General features: G+C 40.5%; 1 protein-coding gene across 1 annotated transcript in view; it reads right to left on the bottom strand.

Moving 5' to 3' along the window:
- AGO3 (argonaute RISC catalytic component 3) overlaps positions 1–19,908 on the bottom strand; it is a 129,996-nt gene extending 110,088 nt beyond the window's left edge. The window contains exons 1-2 of the mRNA XM_017884480.1: positions 19,552–19,908; positions 6,246–6,417 (exon numbers count right to left, since the gene is read on the bottom strand). Coding sequence (XP_017739969.1) covers positions 6,246–6,417; positions 19,552–19,570 — 191 coding nt within the window. The 5' untranslated portion in view covers positions 19,571–19,908. The remainder of the gene's footprint in view (positions 1–6,245; positions 6,418–19,551) is intronic.
- Positions 19,909–20,661: the final 753 nt, after the last annotated feature.

Below are 20,661 nucleotides of genomic sequence, written 5' to 3'. Positions count from 1 at the left end.
GCAGTGGCCGGTTCTCAGCTCACTGCAAGCTCCGCCTCCCGGGTTTACGCCATTCTCCTGCCTCAGCCTCCCGAGTAGCTGGGACTACAGGCGCCCGCCATCTCGCCCGGCTAGTTTTTTGTATTTTTTAGTAGAGACGGGGTTTCACCGTGTAGACCAGGATGGTCTCGATCTCCTGACCTCGTGATCCACCCGTCTCGGCCTCCCAAAGTGCTGGGATTACAGGCTTGAGCCACCGCGCCCGGCCAAGGAGTTTCTTTAAACACATTGCTGCTCTGAGATTTCTATTTGAAAAGCCAAAATTGGATCAATATAGATTTACTTTTTTCTAAAATTCAATCATCTGCCTGGGTGCAGTGGCTCACGCCTATAATCCCAGCAATTTGAAAGGCCAAGATGGGTGGATGTCTTGAGCCCATCAGTTTGAGACCAGCCTGGGCAACATGGCAAAACTCTGTGTCTACAAAAAGTAGAAAAATTAGCCAGGCATGCTCCTGGTCTCAGCTACCTAGGAGGCTGAGGTGGGAGGATTGCTTGAGCCCGGGGAGGTCAAGGCTGCAGTGAACTGTGATCGTGCCACTACACTCCAGCCTGGGTGACAGAGCGGGACCCTGTTGTTTCAAAATAAATAAATAAAATAAAACTCAATCATCAGTATTAAACATTGTATCAATATGAAATATGCAGAAATATTTAGCATGCTATTAATCATCATAGAATATTAACAGTAACAGTAGTAAAAATGATGTTTAATTTGTAAAAGAAAGCTGAGCCAAAAAAATGCAACCATGGCCGGGTACAGTGGCTCACGCCTGTGATCCTAGCATTTTGGGAGGCCAAGGCGGGTGGATCACCTGAGGTCAGGAGTTTGAGACCAGCCTGATCAACATGGCGAAACCCCGTCTCTACTAAAAATACAAACATTAGGCTGGGCGCGGTGGCTCATGCCTGTAACCTCAGTGCTTTGGGAGGCCGAGGCGGGCGGATCATGAGGTCAGGAGATGGAGACCATCCTGGCTAACACGGTGAAACCCCGTCTCTACCAAAAACACAAAAAAATTAGCTGGGCGTGGTGGCGGGCGCCTGTAGTCCCAGCTACTTGGGAGGCTAAGACAGGAGAATGGTGTGAACCCGGGAGGCAGAGCTTGCAGTGAGCCGAGATGGCGCCACTGAACTCTCCAGCCTGGGAGACAGAGAGAGACTCCGTCTCAAAACAAACAAACAAACAAAAAAACCACTAGCTGGGCACAGGCGCCTGTAATTCCAACTACTCAGGAGGCTGAGGCAGGAGAATCGCTTGAACCTGGGAGGCGGAGGTTGCAGTGAGCTGAGAACACACTACTGCACTCCAGCCTGGGTGACCGAGTAAGACTCTGTCTAAAAATAAATAAATAAAATAAAAATGCAATCACAATCTACTACTATTTTAAGATTCCTTCAAATTTTTATTCATGTTTTAAAATAATGTAGTTATAATCATGCTGTATATATAATATTTAACATGTATCTATTCCATTATTTAATGGTTTTGAATAAATACATATACTATCTATTCAAGGTATATTTAGAGGTTGGACAAACTAGCATAAAGTCTCAAGTTACAGAATTTATACTCTGGGTCATAATGTTTCTAAAAATACGGAAACCATTCACCTATTAGAAACTAGTAACATTTGAAATATACTTAACATACATACTCTTTTACCAAAAGCTTACTTTCAATCAAAATCATTTAATAGGGGGAAAAGGAGGAAGGAAAGAATCTCCTTCCCCCACTTGTCCTCCAACACAAAACGGAGTGAGGAAAGGACAAAAAAAGCCATGGACAGAAAATCTAAAGAATAAATTTGTAGAAAGGTTGACCCACAAAATGATTCACCAGCATTTCCTGGATATTGTGCCTAAGAGGACTCCAACTAAAGGGGCAATTGTTTGGCTATGTCTTTCTACTATGATGATTAATGCCTTAATGCCAAATATTTGTTCATGCGGCATGTGGACAAGAAAAACTTCATGCATGTTAATTTAAGTATTAAAAAATTTAAGTCACTAAGAAGAGAATAACTATGACTTTATAGAAGGCAACAATATAAAATTTTTTTTTTTTTTTGAGACGGAATCTTACTCTGTCGCCAGGCTAGAGTGCAGTGGCATGATGTCGCCTCACTGCAACCTCTGCCTCCCGGGTTCAAGAGATTCTCTTGCCTCAGTCTCCCGAGTAGCTGCCTGTAATACCAGCACTTTGGGAGCATCACTCGAGCTCAGGAGTTCAAAACCAGCCTGGGCAACATGGGGAGACTTCGTCTCCTGTAAATAAAAATTTTTAAAAATGATCTTGGTGTGGTGGTGCCTGTAGTTCCAGCTAGGAGGCTTAAGTGGAAGGATCACTTGAGTCCAGGAGGTTGAGAACGCAGTGAGCTATGACTGTGCCACTGGGCCTCAAAGCCTGGGAGACAGATTGAGACCCTGACTTTTTAAAAAAAGAAATAAAACAATTTAATATTTTGGATAAGTTAAATTAGACATAACTGAACCACTGCATTCTGTCCCTTAACTGTTTTGCTAATATTGAAAAGGAATTGTTAAGTTCTATCTAGTCCCTTCTAATGTCTAGAATTCCAGTTGTTGAAGCATAGGAACTGAGCCACCACACCAGTTTCAGAAGACCACCAAGTTTTAACTGACTAGTCATGCAGTAATACTGTAAAAACTGAAGACAAAAGCAAGTCAGCTGAAGAAAATGGAATAAGTTTTGCAGATGTTGATATTAAATCAAAGCAATATTATTAACAAAGTATAAAGCTGATTTACGCCATTTTTAGAATCCCAAATAAGTCCTACAGTTCCTATAAAAACTTGGGCCGGGTGTGGTGGCTCACGCCTGTAATCCCAGCATGTTGGGAGGCCGAGGCGGGTGGATCACCTGAGGTCGGGAGTTTGAGACCAGCCTGACCAACATGGAGAAACCCTGTCTCTACTAATAACACAAAATTAGCTGGGCATGGTGGCACATGCCTGTAATTCCAGCTACTCAGGAGGCTGAGGCAGGAGAATCACCTAAACCCGGGAGGCAGAGGTTGCAGTGAGCAGAGATCGTGCCATTGCACTCCAGCCTAGGCAACGACAGCAAAACTCCATCCATCTAAAAAAAAAATAAATGAAAATAATAATAATACTAAAAAAAAAAAAAAAACTCAAAACATGATAAAATGATTAAAATTTTAATGAGAAAATTTAAAACTTCCCACTTGGAGACATTTAAATTACAAATCTAAATTACTGGTACCGGCAAAAAAATGTAAGATAAAGCAACCTAAAGACGCAATGTAATTAAGGATGTCAAAAGAATCGTAAGTTAAAACCAGAATGTACCACACCAATTTATGACATATATTTTTCTCACAAACTTAATACATTGAGCACATACATATGAAATTCTATGCTATACAACTTTATATACACATATGTAATACACAAATTCTCCTTTACCCACCCCCCCACCAAAAAAAAAAAAACCAAAAATGTTAGGCAAGAGAAAGAATAAATGTAATAAACAATTCTGCTCCGGCAGGGCACAGTGGCTCACACCTGTAATCCCAGCACTTTGGGAGGCTGAGGAGGGCGGATCACAAGGTCGGAGTTCAGGACCAGTCTGGCCAACATAGTGAAACCCCATCTCCACTAAAAGTACAAAAAATTAGCTGGTCGTGGTGGCGGGCGCCTGTAATCCCAGCTACTCGGGAGGCTGAGGCAGGAGAACTGCTTGAACCCGGGAGGCGGAAGCTGCAGTGAGTGGAGATCACGCCACTGCACTCCAGGCTGGGCAACAGCGCGAGACTTCCATCTCAAAAAAAAAAAAATTCTATTCCTTTTACTTAATATTTTTACCACCACATCATTTCCTTGTAACTCATCTGGCATACTAAAAAAACTTGAATTGACCTTCCTCAAGCTCCAGATCTTTACTTAGATTAACTAATGCCCTTTCATTTTTATTTTTTTTAGATACGTGGTCTCACTATGTTGCCCCAGCTGGAGTGCAGTGGCTATTCACAGGCACAAACTCAACACACTGCAACCTTAACTGCTGGGCTAAACTCAACACACTGCAACCGTAACTGCTGGGCTTAAGTAATCCTCCCACCTCAGCCTTCAGAGTAGCTGGGACTACAGGCCCATGGCCCAGCTTAATAAATGCCTTTTTAAAATGTAAATATCTACCAGAAGGGTCAGCATTATCCTTCACTCAAATCTACACATTAATGACACAGTTTTGAGAAAAAAGAAAAAGGGAATCTCCATGAGAGTACAGCATGAGTCAGTTAAGTCCCCATAAGTGGATGACGGCTCACAGAAAGATATAAAAGATAGTGAAGGGAGACCAAGACCAAGACTAGCCTAAGATCCTAGGAGATAAGAGTAGGGCACTGAAAAACCCATGTTCCAGTATAACAGCCCTCTAGAACATCCAGTTTTCTTTCCTGTCCCCTATCATCACACTCATGCCATTTTACAAGCATTTCATTCACTTTACTGAGTATTATGTGCCAATCACTGAGCTGACATGGGGTGACAAACATGATAAAAAACACTACTTTTCATGAAGGGGTTATACTAGGGAAAGGGAGAAAAATAACCACAATGCACTAAAAACGCCATAATGGAAGCATACACCAAGTACTACTAGGTCACAGAAGAGTAGGGCACTACTCTTTTGACTTGCGTTGTTCACCTTAGGAACATTCAATCTGAAGTTTAGGAAAGAGGTAGAGGCAAAGGCAAGATTAGGAGTCATCTATCTATTCACAGATAGTATCTTAAAGTAGTATCTGATAACATGTTAAAAAAAAACCAACAACACCTATAGGAATGTTGTAATTAACATGTAATGCAGCAAACCTTCCCCTTAAGCCTGGTTCACACTCAATACACCTGGTTCTTCTTAACCATTATGCTTTTGTTACTGCTATCCTTCCTTCAAAAATAAATAAATAAACAAATAAATAAATAAAATTATACGTATGTTTTTACTACAGCTAACCAAAATTTTACCAATTGTCTTAGATTAACTTCTTCCTTTACAAAATACTTCCTAATGACTACCAAGTCAGGATTCTGGAGTTCTGGTTTCACCTTTCCTACTTGAAACATGTGTTCTCGACTAAATCCCTTAACCTTTCTGGATTTCAGCCATAAATAAAAAGGGTATTGGATTAGTTAACTTCTTAAGAGGTTCCTTCCAACTGTAATACTCTACGAGTCTTCCTGACCTCACAAAGAACTCTGCATTACATGTTAATCACAACATTCCTATAGGTATTGTTGTTTCTTAACATGTTATCACAAAGTCTTTTAGTGCTCATTCATTTTCAGGTATAGCAGAAATATTAACAATTAGGATGACAAGCCCAAGAAAAACACCTTCATACTTCTTATGTATCTTATCTCCTCTACCAAATTACAAATTTCTTGACAGAAACAACATTCTTTTTCTTAAATGTCTTAAATGAAGACTGTTAATAACATTTATTGAATAAGAAAAGGCTGGGATCATAGAAACCAAAATGCTAACCTGAATATCACATTGTTTTTTTTAAATGTGCTTTCTTTTTAAAAACAAAATCCAAACAGACATAGTATATATCCAATCACAAATTCCTCTTATATTTCCTGTATTACCTAAACCACATCCAGGAATATAAATGGCATTTTGGGGAGGCGAGAGGAAGCTTACTGAAAACAGGCTGATAAATCTTTATATACCATCTGTACTTATTCCTATATAATAGTAAGAAACAGTCGGGAATTGGGAAAGGAGAAAAGAAAACATGAAACCACTATTTCTACTCCCCACTGCTATCATCACCACCATCATCTTAAAGGGAACATTATGAAAGTGGTGCATAAGGTAGGTGAGGAGAAAAAAGCAAGCACGGACATATTACCTAACAGCAAGGAAAATGATGTGCTCATGATGTGCAGCCTGATTTCGGGAGCATGTAAAAATAACTTGGATCTTTTCTATTATCACAGGGAAAATGTAAGCTCATGTTATAATAAAATAATTTCAAAGATTTTTTCCCCACTATCATACCTCTCAAGTACAACCAATTTTAAAACAAATTACCAGATGTTCTTGGTCAAACTGTTACACACTGTAATTGTTATTTAGATACACAAGATAAACATGGATAACTACTAAGGAAAAAAACAGCAAAAGATCTTTGCAGTTTCACGATTCTTACCTGTTCACTCTCCTAGGACACTTGTCTGGTTTAATATCTACCTCATAGAGGTAGACATCAATCTTTGGGATTTCAACTTGAAAACAGTTAGCCAGAAGTTTAATGGGTTTGCCCATGGTGCCATAGCCAGGTCTTCTGGGCACCATGAGTAGGGGCTGGGCCCCAGCGGGTCCTGCCAGGGGAAGGGGAAAAACAAGAGTCACAGTTATAAGCTGTATTCCAAAGCCTTGTCGACCAGAGTATATTAGAATTATAAGTACAGCTGATAATGGTTAAAACCTAGTTCTGCAAGATGACATCATTTCTAACACTTCAACTTAGTCTATCACCCCAGATTTCCTCTCTTCATTAAAAATAAACACAAAGAAAACGGTATGCCTCTGAAAAACTGTTCTGCAAAGGGCACAAACCAAGGTGATCATGAGCAAGCACAAGTCAGACCTAAAGAGTGCGAGACCAACAGCAAAGCAAAGTTAAAGAAAGTAGAAGAAAGGGCAGGGCATGGTGGCTCATGCCTGGAATCCTAGCGCTTTGGGAGGCCAAGGTAGAAGGATCACTTAAGCCCAGGTGTTCGAGGCCACAGTGAGCTCATTTGGTGGAGATGAAACATTATTTCCACCAAAAAAATACAAAAAAAAATTACCTAGGTGTGGTTGTGCAAACCTGTAGCCACCAGCTACTTGGGAGGCTGAGGCAGGAGAATCACTTGAACCTGGGAGGTGGAGGCTGCAGTGAGCTGAGATCACAACACTGCACTCCAGTCTGGGCAACAGAGCGAGACTCCATCTCAAAAAAAAAAAAAAAAAAAAAACCCAGTCACAGAATGACAAACACTGTATGATTTATACGAGTCCACTTACATGAGGTACCTAGAGTAGTCAATTTGGCCGGGCGCGGTGGCTCAAGCCTGTAATCCCAGCACTTTGGGAGGCCGAGACGGGCGGATCACGAGGTCAGGAGATCGAGACCATCCTGGCTAACACCGTGAAACCCCGTCTCTACTAAAAAAATACAAAAAACTAGCCGGGCGAGGTGGCAGGCGCCTGTAGTCCCAGCTACTCGGGAGGCTGAGGTAGGAGAATGGCATAAACCCGGGAGGCGGAGCTTGCAGTGAGCTGAGATCCGGCCACTGCACTCCAGCCTGGGCAATAGAGCGAGACTCCGTCTCAAAAAAAACAAAAAAACAAAAAAAAACAGGAAGTAGATGTGTGGTTGCCGGGAGCTGAGACATGAGCAAACAGGGCATTGTTAAATGGATATAGTTTCAGTTTTACAAAATGAAAAGAGTTGTGGAGATTGGTTGCACAACACTGTGAATGTACAGAACACTAGTGACTATACACAAAAATGGTTAAGATGTTAAATTTAATGATATGTATATTTTACATTTTTTATCAAAAAATTTTAAAGAAACCTAAGTGATGTCCAGCATTAAATTTTTGAAGCTCAAAATACAGCTTTGTTAATCAAAATTCAAACAATAAATTAACAAACGACTATTATCTGAATAAACTAAAAATTACATTTAAAAAAATCTTAAAAGTCCTCCAAATAAGTTAAATCCACAATTTAAAATACTTCCACACACATACAAAAAGATTCCAGATCCAGATGGCTTCACTAGAGAATTATACCAAACATTTAAGGAAAAAAATAACACCAATATTATACAAAACATTTCCAGAGAACAGAAAAAAAGTAAACATACCTCAATACAATTTATGATGCCAGAAAAATTCTGGTACTAAAACCTGACAAAAACACTATAAAAAAGGAAAATCATAAGCTAATCTAATTCATGAATATACATGCAAAAATCCTAACAAAATGTTAAATTAAATCCAACAATATATCAAAAGAATGAGTTTGTATCAGGAATAAAAAATTGCTCTAACTTTTATTCAGTGTAGACAAAATAGACTAAAATGCTGCCTGAATCATTTGTTTTTAAATTTCGCTTTGTGTTTTTTAAAAAAATCTCTTCAGAGGACATAATCTTTCCTATCCTAGCCTGAGATAAGTAATACTATACAAATTCCGTACTAGCCCTTAGTACTGGCTCTGCCAATTATCTAATCATTTGACCGTCACCAAATACTCTCCCTGAATTTGTTTCCTGAGCTAAAAAATGAAAATACTTGACCTGCCTCTTTCTTATGAAACTTGTCAAGATCAAATTAGAAAATGCACAAATTCTAAAATTTATCAAGTTCTGACTATGTCTCAGGCAATGTGCTAAATGCTTTTATTTTCCACCATGCCCGGCTAAGTTTTTGTAGAGACAGAGACAGGGTTTCACCATGTTGCCCAGGATGGTTTTGAACTCCTGAGAACAAGTGATCTGCCCACCTCGGCCTCCCAAAATGCTGGGATTACAGGCATGAGCCACCACGCCTGGCCTGCTAAATGCGTTTACATGCATTATCTCATTTAATCTTCATACCAACCCTATAAAGGAAGGAATCATTTTACAGATGAGGAAAACTGAAATAATTTGCCTAAAATTTTTATAGCTAATAAGAAGGAGAATTGGGATTGTAAGCTGCCACGCTAGACTCTCTGTTCTGTTCCATTAGTCATTTCTTTCACCAATACCACACTATCTTGATTACAGTAGCTTTAGAGTTAGCCTTGAAGTTAGATAGTGTCAGCCCTCTGAGTTCTGAGTGAAAAAGTGTTATGATCTGATTTAAAATTTTTTTTTTAAGTATCACTCCAGCTGCTGTATGAAAAATTGTATGTAAGGGTACAAGCAGGGAGACCAGTCAGCAGGCTATGTGTCTGTCTAGGTGAAAGATAATGTTGGCTAGGATTACAGTAGTACAGTTAGGGGAGTGATGTGGATGTGGAAAACATTTAGAAGGTAGGCCTGACAGGAATTATTAAATGGACTAGATATGGGGTATGAGGAAAAACATTCTCAGGGATTTTTGGTCTGTACAACTCAAAGAACAGAAGCGTCATTTACTGAGATAGGAAAGACTCAGTGATAGTAGCAAGTTTGGAGAGGAAATCAAGAGGATTTTAAGGACATGCTAAATTTGAGGTGTCTACAAGTAGATGAATAGTAAGCAATTAGATGAGTGTGGAGTTCAGGGGAGAGGTCCAGGCTGGAGGTGTAAATGTAGGTGTCCTCAGCATATAAATGTTACTTAAAACCACTGGATTAGAGATCAGACAGACTGTGGCATGGATATAGAATACTAACCCTCAGGATACTTCCAATATTTAGAAATTAGGGAAATGAAAACAGCAAAGGAACTGGAAAAGTAACAGCCAACAAGGTTAGAGGAGGACCTGGAGAGAGTGGTACCCTGAAAACCAAATGGGGAAAATTGTGTTTCAAGAAGAAAATGTCATTAGATGTGGATGAAATAAAATGAAGATTTGGGAACTACCGGGTTTAGCTAAGTCTTTGTTGACCTTGATAAAAACAATTCCAGTGAAGTGCTTGGGACAAAAAACCAACTGTAGTAAGTTCAAAAAGAATAGCCTGAATTTGATCAAGCCCTTGGATCCACTAGCAGTTTATAGGAAATTCAAAGGATAATGTTAAATTATATTGTAAAGATGGAACCAGCAAAATCCAGATTGTGAAAAATTCTAAAAGGACAAACAACCCATACATTGCAGAGGAGAAAAACAAGGAGAGAAAACTTGACGATTAAGATACTTAAAAGACATATCGATCAATCACAATGTGTAGAACTTATTTGGATTTTGAATCAAAAAATTTTTTTAGGCTGGGCGTGGTGGCTCATGCCTGTAATCCCAGCACTTTGGAAGGCTGACGCAGGTGGATCACCTGAGGTCAGGAGTTCAAGACCAGCCTTGCCAACATGGTGAAACCCCATCTCCACTAAAAATACAAAAATTAGCTGAGCGTCATGGTGCGTGCCTGTAATCCCAGCTACTCAGAAGGCTGAGGCAGAAGAATCGCTTGAACCTGGGAGGAGAAGGTTGCAGTGAGTCAAGATCATGCCACTGAACTCTAGCCTGGGCAACAGAGTGAGACTCCATCTCAATAAAATAAAAAAGAAAATTTTTTTTAAAGGCAAACAGTTTAAAAAATAATATGTGAGACAAGTAAAAATTTGAACAATGATTAGAACATTTTATGAGTGATTATTCTCATTTTGCTGTGATAATAGTACTGTATATTTTAAGAGTCCATAACTTTTATAGTTACTATTAAACATGAATAAAACCATATTATGTCTAGAATATACTTCAAAAACATAAAGGAGGGAAAAATAGAAGAGATGCGATTGGACATGGGTTGACGACTGGGTTTGGGGTGGGTGGTACATGGTATTCATTATCCAGTTCTGCCTATTGTTACATCCTAAACTCTCTATGTAAACATATACAATTTAAAAAAACAGAGAGAAATGGCCATTTCCTTTGCATGTGTCATCTCTTTTCACTGTCCTATTGTACAGATAAGAAAAGTAAGGTTGTCGGGCGCGGTGGCTCAAGCCTGTAATCCCAGCACTTTGGGAGGCTGAGACGGGCGGATCACGAGGTCAGGAGATCGAGACCATCCTGGCTAACACGGTGAAACCCCGTCTCTACTAAAATACAAAAAAACTAGCCGGGCGAGGTGGCGGGCGCCTGTAGTCCCAGCTACTTGGGAGGCTGAGGCAGGAGAATGGCGTAAACCTGGGAGGCGGAGCTTGCAGTGAGCTGAGATTCGGCCACTGCACTCCAGCCCGGGTGACAGAGCAAGACTCCATCTCAAAAAAAAAAAAAAAAAAAAAAAAAAGAAAGGTTAAGGAAGATTAAATGCACTGCCCAAAGTAGCAGTTAACTTTTTCTGATAGACTTTATTTTTTAAAGAGGTTTTAGGTTCACAGCAAAATGGAACAGAAGGTAGAAATTACCCATATGTCCCAGGCCTCCTGCCCCCACACACGCACAGACTCCCCACTATCAACATCCTCTACAAGAGGAGTACATTTGTACTCAAACCTACACCGACACATCATTAATAAATTTCAGTTAATTTAAGAGCCAGAATCTGTCTCTAAAACCCATGCTTTTCACACTATATCACACTGTCAATTTTTCTTCCACTGTCATTATTTTACCTTGTGTTTTTTAAACAATTTGGCACAAAGCGAAATTCTGTTGCATAAGCAATGAACAGAACTCTATAGATACTAATCAAGTTTAGTATCCAGAAGATATTTTAATGTAAATTAGCAGATGAAACAATTCTGTCAATATAATGAATTATACTTCCAGTGAAGCATATTTTAGTTATTTAACAAATACACGTACTGCCCACTAGAGTTGAAAATATAGCTACACAGAAATATAAAGCACTATGTGGACTTACTCTCTATATCAAACTTTTCTTTCAGCAGCTATTGTATGTACTAGATAATAACTAACCAAACTAAATTTCAAACATAAAACCATACATTTTCAAAGCATGTGTCCATGTTGTTTACTCTTCTAGTAATCCAATATGTATCAGTTGGAAAGTCTAAAGCTAAACAATAGCCTACAGCAAATGTGACTGATGAAAAACAAGCAATGAATAAATCAAAATCAACTATAACATATACTATAGCCAATTACCAAATTATAGCTATTCACTGGGAATGTTTTCTTTAATATTCATGGAATACCTATTTCAACAATTCTACTTCTAAGAATTTATCCAAAAGCAAGCACTGGACCAGTATACAAAGACATATGTACTAGAATACTTACAAAGTTTTAGTCATAGTAACAACAAACTGGAAAAAATCTAAACCACTATCAATGAGACTGATCAATATACAGATAAAATTAAATGCTATGTACTCAGTATAAATAATTCTACTGTTATACAGATGTAAGTAATGATATGGGAAAGATATGATGCATTGCTAAGTGGAAAAAGTAGGTTAAAAACAATTCATATGATAAATAGACGGATGGATGTCTGGGAAGATATATAAGAAAGAGTTAACTATGGTTTTATCTGGAGGATAGGATCATATTTTCATCTTCTATTTGAGACATTCTTATATTGTTTGTTTTTTAAAGTAATAAACATGTGGTTATTATCCTATAATCAGAAAAAGAATGCATTTATGGGCCAGGCGTGGTGGCTCACGCTTGTAATCCCAGCACTCTGGGAGGCCAAGGAGGGTGGATCACCTGAGGTCAGATCTGGTTCAAGATCAGCCTGACTAACATGGTGAAACCCCATCTCCACTAAAAATACAAAAATTAGCTGGATGTGGTGGCGGGCACCTGTAATCCCAGCTACCAGGGAGGCTGAGGCAGGAGAATCACTTGAGCCCGGGAGGCAGAGGTTGCAGTGAGCCGAGATCATGCCACTGCACTCCAGCCTGGGTGACAGAGCAAGACTCCGTCTCAGGAAAAAAAAAAAGAATACATTTTTGTTTCGGAAAAAGAAATATACTCTGTTGATCTCAAAATGTAAGTTAATGAATTGTCTCTGATTTTATACGTGTTAAGTCTGCAAAGCTAAGTAGTAAACAGCATGGAACTTCAGGAACCTCCTACCTGCTAATTCCACTTTTTCGTTCAATGAATCTGTCCAAACATACTGCACTTATTACTAGGCTCACTACAATTAAATAATCACTTATAGAACATTCAGCCAGTTGAGGGTTAAGCTTATCAGATGGCAGCAGGGAAACAATTTATTTCTTTTTTTGAGACGGAATCTCACAATCTCGCACTGTCGCCCAGGCTGGAGGGCAGTGGCGCGATCTCGGCTCACCGCAACTTCCGCCTCCCAGGTTCAAGTACTTCTCCTGTCTCAGTCTCCCAAGTAGCTGGGATTACAGGCGTATGCCACCATGCCCGGCTAATTTTTGTATTTTTAGTAGAGACAGGGTTTCACAATGTTGGTTAGGCTCCTGGTCTCAAACTCCTGACCTCGTGATCTGCCTGCTTCGGCCTCCCAAAGTGCTGGGATTACAGGTGTCAGCCACTGCGCCCAGCTGGGAAACAATTTTTTTTTGAGATGGAGTTTCACTCTTGTTGCCCAGGCTGGAGTGCAATGCTGCAACCTCAGCTCACTGCAATGTCCGCCTCCTGAGTTCAAAGGATTCTCCTGCCTCAGCCTCCTGAGTAGCTGGGATTACAGGTGCCTGCCACCATGCCCAGCTAATTTTTTGTATTTTTAGTAGAGACGAGATTTCACCATTTTGGTCAGGCTGGTCTCGAACTCCTGACCTCAGCTGATCCATCCGCCTCAGCCTCCCAACGCGCTGAGATTACAGGAGTGAGAAACAATTTTTAAAAGGCATTTCCTCCCTTGAAAATAAAAGGGGACATTTCCCTTGTTATTAGCAAGAGCCCATTTTGCAATCTATTCTTTCACCATTTTTAAAGTTCACAGAAATACTATGTCTCTCTCATATTGTTAGAAGATTCAGAAATCAGTTAAAATTACCAAGTATTAGTAATGACTCAAAAGTAGTATTATGTAAGCCTACAACTGAGAACATATTCTCGTAAAATTTCTTCCACAAATGAAAAACCTAAAAATATGGGTGGGCATAATGGCTCACTCCTGTAATCGCAGCATTCTGGGAGGCTGAGGCAGGAGGATCACTTGAGCCTAGGAGTTCACGACCAGTCTGTGCAACATAGGAAGACCCTGTCTCTACAAAAAACATTTTTTTAATCTAAAAATATGTCACATCAATAGACTGTAGATACCATGTTCTGCTTTCCCAAGAACTTGACAATTTGGAAATGATGTATACAATAACTGGCTGACGTAAAACAAGGAATTCTAGGCCAGGTGCAGTGGCTCATGCCTGTAATCCCAGCACTTTGGGAGGTCGAGGCGAGTGGATTACCTGAGGTCAGGAGTTCGAGACCAGCCTGGCCAACACGGTGAAATCCCATCTCTATTAAAAATACTAAGCCGAGATCCCGCCATTGCACTCTAGCCCGGGCGACAAGAGCAAAACTCTGTCTCAAAAACAAAAACAAAAAACAACAAAAAAAAAAACACAAAGAATTCTTCATTTCCTTAAACTGACATTTCAGACTAATGCACACAATTTTTTATTGTAACCAAACCACAAAATGCCCACATTTTAATGTATAAGAGAATGCATCAGTTGTGTGACAAGGTTTTGCTGAATCTCAATAGTTTTTTTTTTTTTTTTTTTTTTTTTTTTTTAAGCAGTGGCTAGCCAAAGAAAGTCATTAATATTAACACAGATAATGGCAGAAAACCACAGAAACTCCAAATACAGAAAGGCTGTTCATGTATCCTAACAGCATAACCATTATGGCTGAAAAACCACACAATATTCTTTCTCACATCTGTTTTGTTAATGAGCCAAGAATGAGGGTCTATTCAGTATCCAAGACAACTGAATTAGAAGGTAGGAATGTCTGGTAAATGCTGTTCATCTCAACAGTCTGAGAATAAACAGGTCTGGAAAGGATACTGATCTTAAATAATCTTTTTAGTTTTACCTTCCTGAAAACAGAATTATCACTTTGGTATTTTTTCCCCTACCCATTAGCAACAACAAAACTTACAAATTACTTTTAAGATTCTACCTCTAATTACTGTAAGATAATATGTTTTGATAGATTAATATTTTAATTCACCTTTCAGGTAGACCCTCAAGTATTTTAAGAATATAGAAACCAGTGTGAAACTAGATGGCTATATTATAAAGCAAAATGGTATTCAACTAGAATCCATCAGCTTAGACAATTTGGCAAGAATTCTACTCTGAGCCAGGGTTTTTCCATATACAACAGAGAATTCTTCCAAGAAATGTCCCCTTTACAGGGCCCCAGGCCTCTTTGCATACTGTCAGGCCAGGCAGTAACTAAAAAACGCAATGTTCCCATTGGAAGATATAAACTAACATAAATTAATTCTAAATTACCAACTTATTACATACATTACATACATTTCTCCAAGCAAAAAGAGTTAGCATCTAGATATCATTCTAATGGCTTTCCTAAATAACTTAATTCCTTAATTTTTTTAAAAAACTAAACAGATTTAGTTTAGAATTTGTTTAAAAATGTAAAGAATGGTTATATTGAGGCTGACAAGAATCGATGGGGTAATTTTTTAAATGTTTCATGTTAACTCAATTACATTTGAAGGTTTATCTATTATGTTTTTTCCTTTAAGCTTTTTGTTAGAAGGAAAAAAAAAAAAGCAGCGGCGCGGGGCTCCAGCTGTAATTCCCAGGCACTTTTTGGGAGGCCCAGAACGTTGCGGTCACGGAGGGTCAGGAGGATCGGAGACCATTCCTGTGCTGAACACCGTGAAACCCCGGTCTCTTACTAAAAAAAAAAATCTAGCCGGGTGAGGTGGCCAGGGCGGCCTGTAGTCCCAGGCTACTCAGGAGCTGAGCCAGGGAGAATGGGCGGAACCCGGAGGCAGAGCTTGCAGTGATCTGGAGATCCGGCCACTGCGACTCCAGCCTGTGCGACGCCTAGAGCGAGGACTCCGTTCTCAAAAAAAAAAAAAAAAAAAAAAAAAAAAAAAAAAAAAAAAAAGAAAGAAGAAAAAAAAGCTATGTATGTCTTCATTTTCTGTTTTTCCTCGGAATCTCTTTTCAATGAAAGAGAAGAAACATTCTAAATCTTGCACATTTTATAAGTCCCACTGCCAGTCAAGTTCAATAAACATATTTTTTTAAGTCATAATGGTCACTCCAGGGCAGCACAAGCCAAAATTTAAGTGACAACCCAGTAGAAAAACTTTTATCACTTTCAAAATTCATGCCCACAGACAGAGCAGTAATTTGATTTTTTTTCTCCAAGGCAAAGAACTACAAGTGAGAAAATTTATATAATGACAAAAACATTTCCCAAAGTTATTAAAAAAGATTGTTTTCCGGGAGGCCGAGGCAGGCAGATCACCTGAGGTTAGGAGTTCAAGACCAGCCTGGTCAAAATGGCGAAACCCCGTCTCTACTAAAAATACAAAAAATTAGCTAGGCACGGTGGTGTGCACCTGTAATCCCAGCTACTCGGGAAGCTGAGACAGGAGAATCACTTGAACCCAGGAGGCTCAGGTTGCAGTGAGTTGATATTACGTCACTGCACTCCAGCCTGGGCGACAGAGCAAGCGAGACTCCGTGTCAAAAAAAATAAATAAATAAAAAGAAGATTGTTTTAAATAGTAAATTTGGACCCTGATGGCATTATATATTTTAGTAGGTATTTTAACCCATAATTTTATCTACATCATTCATATCCCAACCTTGAATTAATTCTAGCTTCCCATATATGCAACTTTTATTCCTTTGGAACTTGGTTCCAAATAACTTTTTTTAAACTTTTATTATTAAATAAGCACAGAACTCTAAAACAACTATTTTCAGACACGAATTTAGAAGTATAAATAAGAAAGAAACAGTCTATTCACTTTTGCAAAACTGTATGAAACTTCCACCAAACATCAAACAATTTGCATGTCATTAATTTAAGGTAAAAGTAAATGTTTTTCTTCCATTATAAAGTGCAGTTCCTCTGTCCTAAACGCTAGTCTAACATTATCTGAAAACACAGACTAGAATAGTATGGACCTAAAAAATGAGTACTCAGGAGAAGTAATATCATCAAGCATCTCTGCTGCTCCCTATTTCCACCTTATTTAGAACTGAAACATAACCTATACTCTTAGTTCAGCAGTAATTAGACCATAGAAAATGGTGTTTCATCAGATGTTCTCCTAACTAGTCACAGACACAGATGTTAAACTGCTGATTAATTTTTAACTAATTAAGCCTTTTTTTGTTAAATCAAAGTTCTGATGGTATTAAATCAGTAGATTGCACAAGATATCCTTAAAAAGCATTTAAAATATTTCATATGAAAGAACAAATACTAACTTATATGGTATTTGTATTCGAGGTTCCCTAATGTAAATAAATTTAACAGCTTTCTATGTATCCACCAAACAACTAGAATTTAAAATATCCTATCACAAGATGATTCCTGAGAATCTCCACACAAAAGAAAACTTATGATAGAACTGGAGAGCCAAGGTTCAATATTGACTCAATAGACTTTTGAGAACATTTATACTTTTGAGAAAATTTTAAAATCAAAATATATGTCAAATTATGAATTTTTTTTTTTTTTTTTTTGAGACAGGGTCTTGCTCTGTCACCTAGGCTGGAGTGCAGTGGTGCGATCATAGCTCACTGCAATCTCTGCCTCCTAGGCTCAATTCATTCTGCCTCAGCCTCCCAAGTAGCTGGGACTACAGACATGTGCCACAATTCTCGGCTAATTTTTCTGCTTTTTGGAGAGGCAGGTCTCACTATGTTACCTAGGCTGGTGTCCAACTGCTGGGCTCAAGGGATCATCCTTCCTCAGCCTCCCAAAGTGCTGGGATTACAGGCATGAACCACCACAACCAGCCTAAATTATGGATTTAAAATTTAGTTGCACAGCTATGCTTTCAACTTTACGCTAAGCATGCCAATTATATATAAGTCTCAGAAATAATGAAAATTTTGTTTTTGATAACGTCAATCTTGAGCCAAAGTATAGCTTATCTTCATTAGGCTACATTCAATCATGTATAAACTGTACTGAAGAAAAAACTTTACTTTCAAGAGACCCAAGCATATAGTTGATAATCTAACTACACACTTGCTCAAATGTGAAGACAGCTAAATGGGTATCTATTTCAGCAACGGGACACCCAAAAAAGAAGAGGTAAAATGTATTTTCTGAGCCGTACTTGGCTAGTTGTACCAGCTGACTAGGTGGTCTGATGTTAACAAATGTTTCCTAAGACAATGCCCATGTATATGGGCACAATATCATATGAAAAACCCTAAGGAGATAAAGCAAAACTTTAAAACTTTTAGAAATATCTTTAAAAGTTTTAGGATGATTAATAAAGGGTCTGACTTTCATGATTTGTTTTCCAGACTTGACAACAGGACAGTTACGTACAAAGATCACCTATGGTCCCAAATAATCACATTTCCTGTACAGTAAAACAGCAGTATGGTAATTTTTTAAAAAGGGCAGGACAGTTTCAGAAATACACAAATCAAAACTGAATAAGAATCTAAATCTTTTCAGAATCCAGACAGACTTTCTGTTTTTAAGACGATATGGGGCAAGGCGAAACAATGGAGCATGAAAAAGAGATATGGTAGAAATTGATTAGAGAAACTTCCATGTAACAAAATTTGTTTAAAAAAATTTTTTTAACTCTCCCCATCTCACCTCCCCAGTTTGAGTGCTTTTTTGCATCCATTTGACACTTAATACTCAATCTATTCAATAAAGTTCTTAGCTATCGTTATGTCACTGGTTTCTTTTACGTAAGTTTTTCTTATATCAAATTGGCAAAAAGAGATATGGAATTCAGGAACTTGTAACACCATTAGTAACAATACAGTCCCGCAAATATTTTGAAAATTAATTTACGAACTTGTGATCGTCTGAAGCATACTTTCAAATTTAAAATGCCAAGCATGATCACTTGTTAGGCAAACCGTTATGCAACACCTTTCTGTCCCTGAATTAATTACTTTAGAACCATAAAGAGTACTTTTCCTTTTTTAAGGACAAGTATTATCCATGTTGCAATTTTCTCTTACGACTGCAAGACTGCTGTTCTTCCCCCGAAGATAAAGCAGTTTTCTTAAATTCCAAATTTCCAGGAATATGACAACTACTTCTTTAGGGAATAGAGAATGAAACAAAAAATGCTGTCAGCAATTTTAAGATCCACCTCCTCGTATAAGCAGTGATCCAGGCTGCTATGACATTTCCAAGCTCCTCAGAAACTATCTACCATGCTGCCACAAACAACAGAAAAGAACTCGAGGGGTGGGAGCAATGCCATGTTGAATTTAACATTGCACCAACACCTCCTTCGAACTCAATTTGAAGTTACCCGTTATCTCAGTGTATCTTCACAACTACCCTAAGAGGTAGGTAAGGGAGCTGGCTGGCTGCCCAGCCTCTACGGAGCACACAAACTGGCTAAAGGACAAGAACTCCAACTAGACAATGGCAAACCATTCTAAAGTCTAGAAAAAGGGTACTCCAGCAAAGAGTAATACCGCCTAGATAACCCCAAACTTAAACCCTCCAAGCGTTTCCCCGCCTCGCAGTTTCGCCGACTCAGGGGCCCCGGGGAGCTGCGGCTGGGCTGCGGGGAGATCGCAGGGGAGCAGGGCGAGGGGTGGGAGACCAGGGGATGCCCGCCCGACGCTCACCTCGCGCACCTGGGCCGGGCGGGAGGAGTAGGGAGACTCAGAGGACAGTAGCTGGGTGACATCCCCTACCTGGCCCAGAGACTCTGACTCACCTGCGGAGCCGATTTCCATTCATGGAGCTGGGGGGAGTGCTTCGAGGGAGAACGGAGCCCGCCACTGGGGGCAAGGAGGCGGCCCAGGGGGCGACGCCGCGCGACGGACACTCTCACTCGGCCCCGAGGCGGGGGCGGCGACGGCTTCCCCTGAGCAACCGCACTCCGAAAGCTCTGGGCCGGAAGAGTCGCGGACGGAAAACGGCACGGGACTAGGCGAGAGGAAGGGGAGACGTGAGGCGCGAACACAGGGGAGTCCCGTCCGGAAGTTGCATCGCCCGCGGCCGCCGACGCTCCCACTGCCCCTCCACGACTGCGGGCCACCGCCGCCGACCTGCCGGGGGCCGCCCCGGAAGCCCGCCGGCGTCAGTTCCGCTGCCTGGCTTGCCCGGCGTCCTCGCCTCGCCTCTGGGCCCCGAGCCGTGCCGGAGCGACGTCGGGGCGGGAGCGGCCGGCGGGGAGGACGCCGAGGAGGTGTCCGGGAGCCGGGCCACATGCGGCGGGCTCGGCCGTCCCCCGCAGGGCAGTGCCGGCTAGAGACAACCCGAAGGGGCAGGACTCCTCATGCCGCACGAGTGGGGGCGGTGCCTGTCTGCGGCGACGTCGCGGCAGGCGGCGGGGCTTACCTGAAGAGTAGCCTACCTGGAGCCGGCGGGTGAAGGACCCAAGCTTGCCGCGGAGGCCCCGAGCCGAGCCCGCTGGGGTAGGGCCACCCTCCTTCCTGAGCCCCCGCCACGCCCAGTCCTAGCCGCCCCACGCGCCGCCTCCTCACGGGCGGTCAAGTGACCACCGCAATTGACCTAAGTCCTAGACTGCTTTAACGACCATTTTTAGGATTTAAAAAAATGTATTATAGTTTGGAAAAGATGACTAACGAACAGGACACTACACAAACAGATCGAGTATCCATGTTTAAAACTCTTTAATAGCGCCTCGTCACACTTGGAAAACCTAAACTCCTTTCCAGGATGAAAACGCACGGCGTAAACGGGCCCCGCCTGTGCTACAGCTGTACTGCTTGGCTTCCAATTCCCCCAACGGGCCAAGCGCTGCTTTTTTCTGACTTGGAGCTTCTCTGCTTTTGGTTCCCTTGGCCAGGAACCCTTTCTC

This window comes from Rhinopithecus bieti, unplaced genomic scaffold (assembly GCF_001698545.2).
Source record: "Rhinopithecus bieti isolate Rb0 unplaced genomic scaffold, ASM169854v2 scaffold_13029, whole genome shotgun sequence".
NCBI classification, from domain to species: Eukaryota; Metazoa; Chordata; class Mammalia; order Primates; family Cercopithecidae; genus Rhinopithecus; species Rhinopithecus bieti.
Note: the sequence above shows the minus strand (reverse complement) of the source record. Positions and strands in the feature narration are given on the sequence as shown.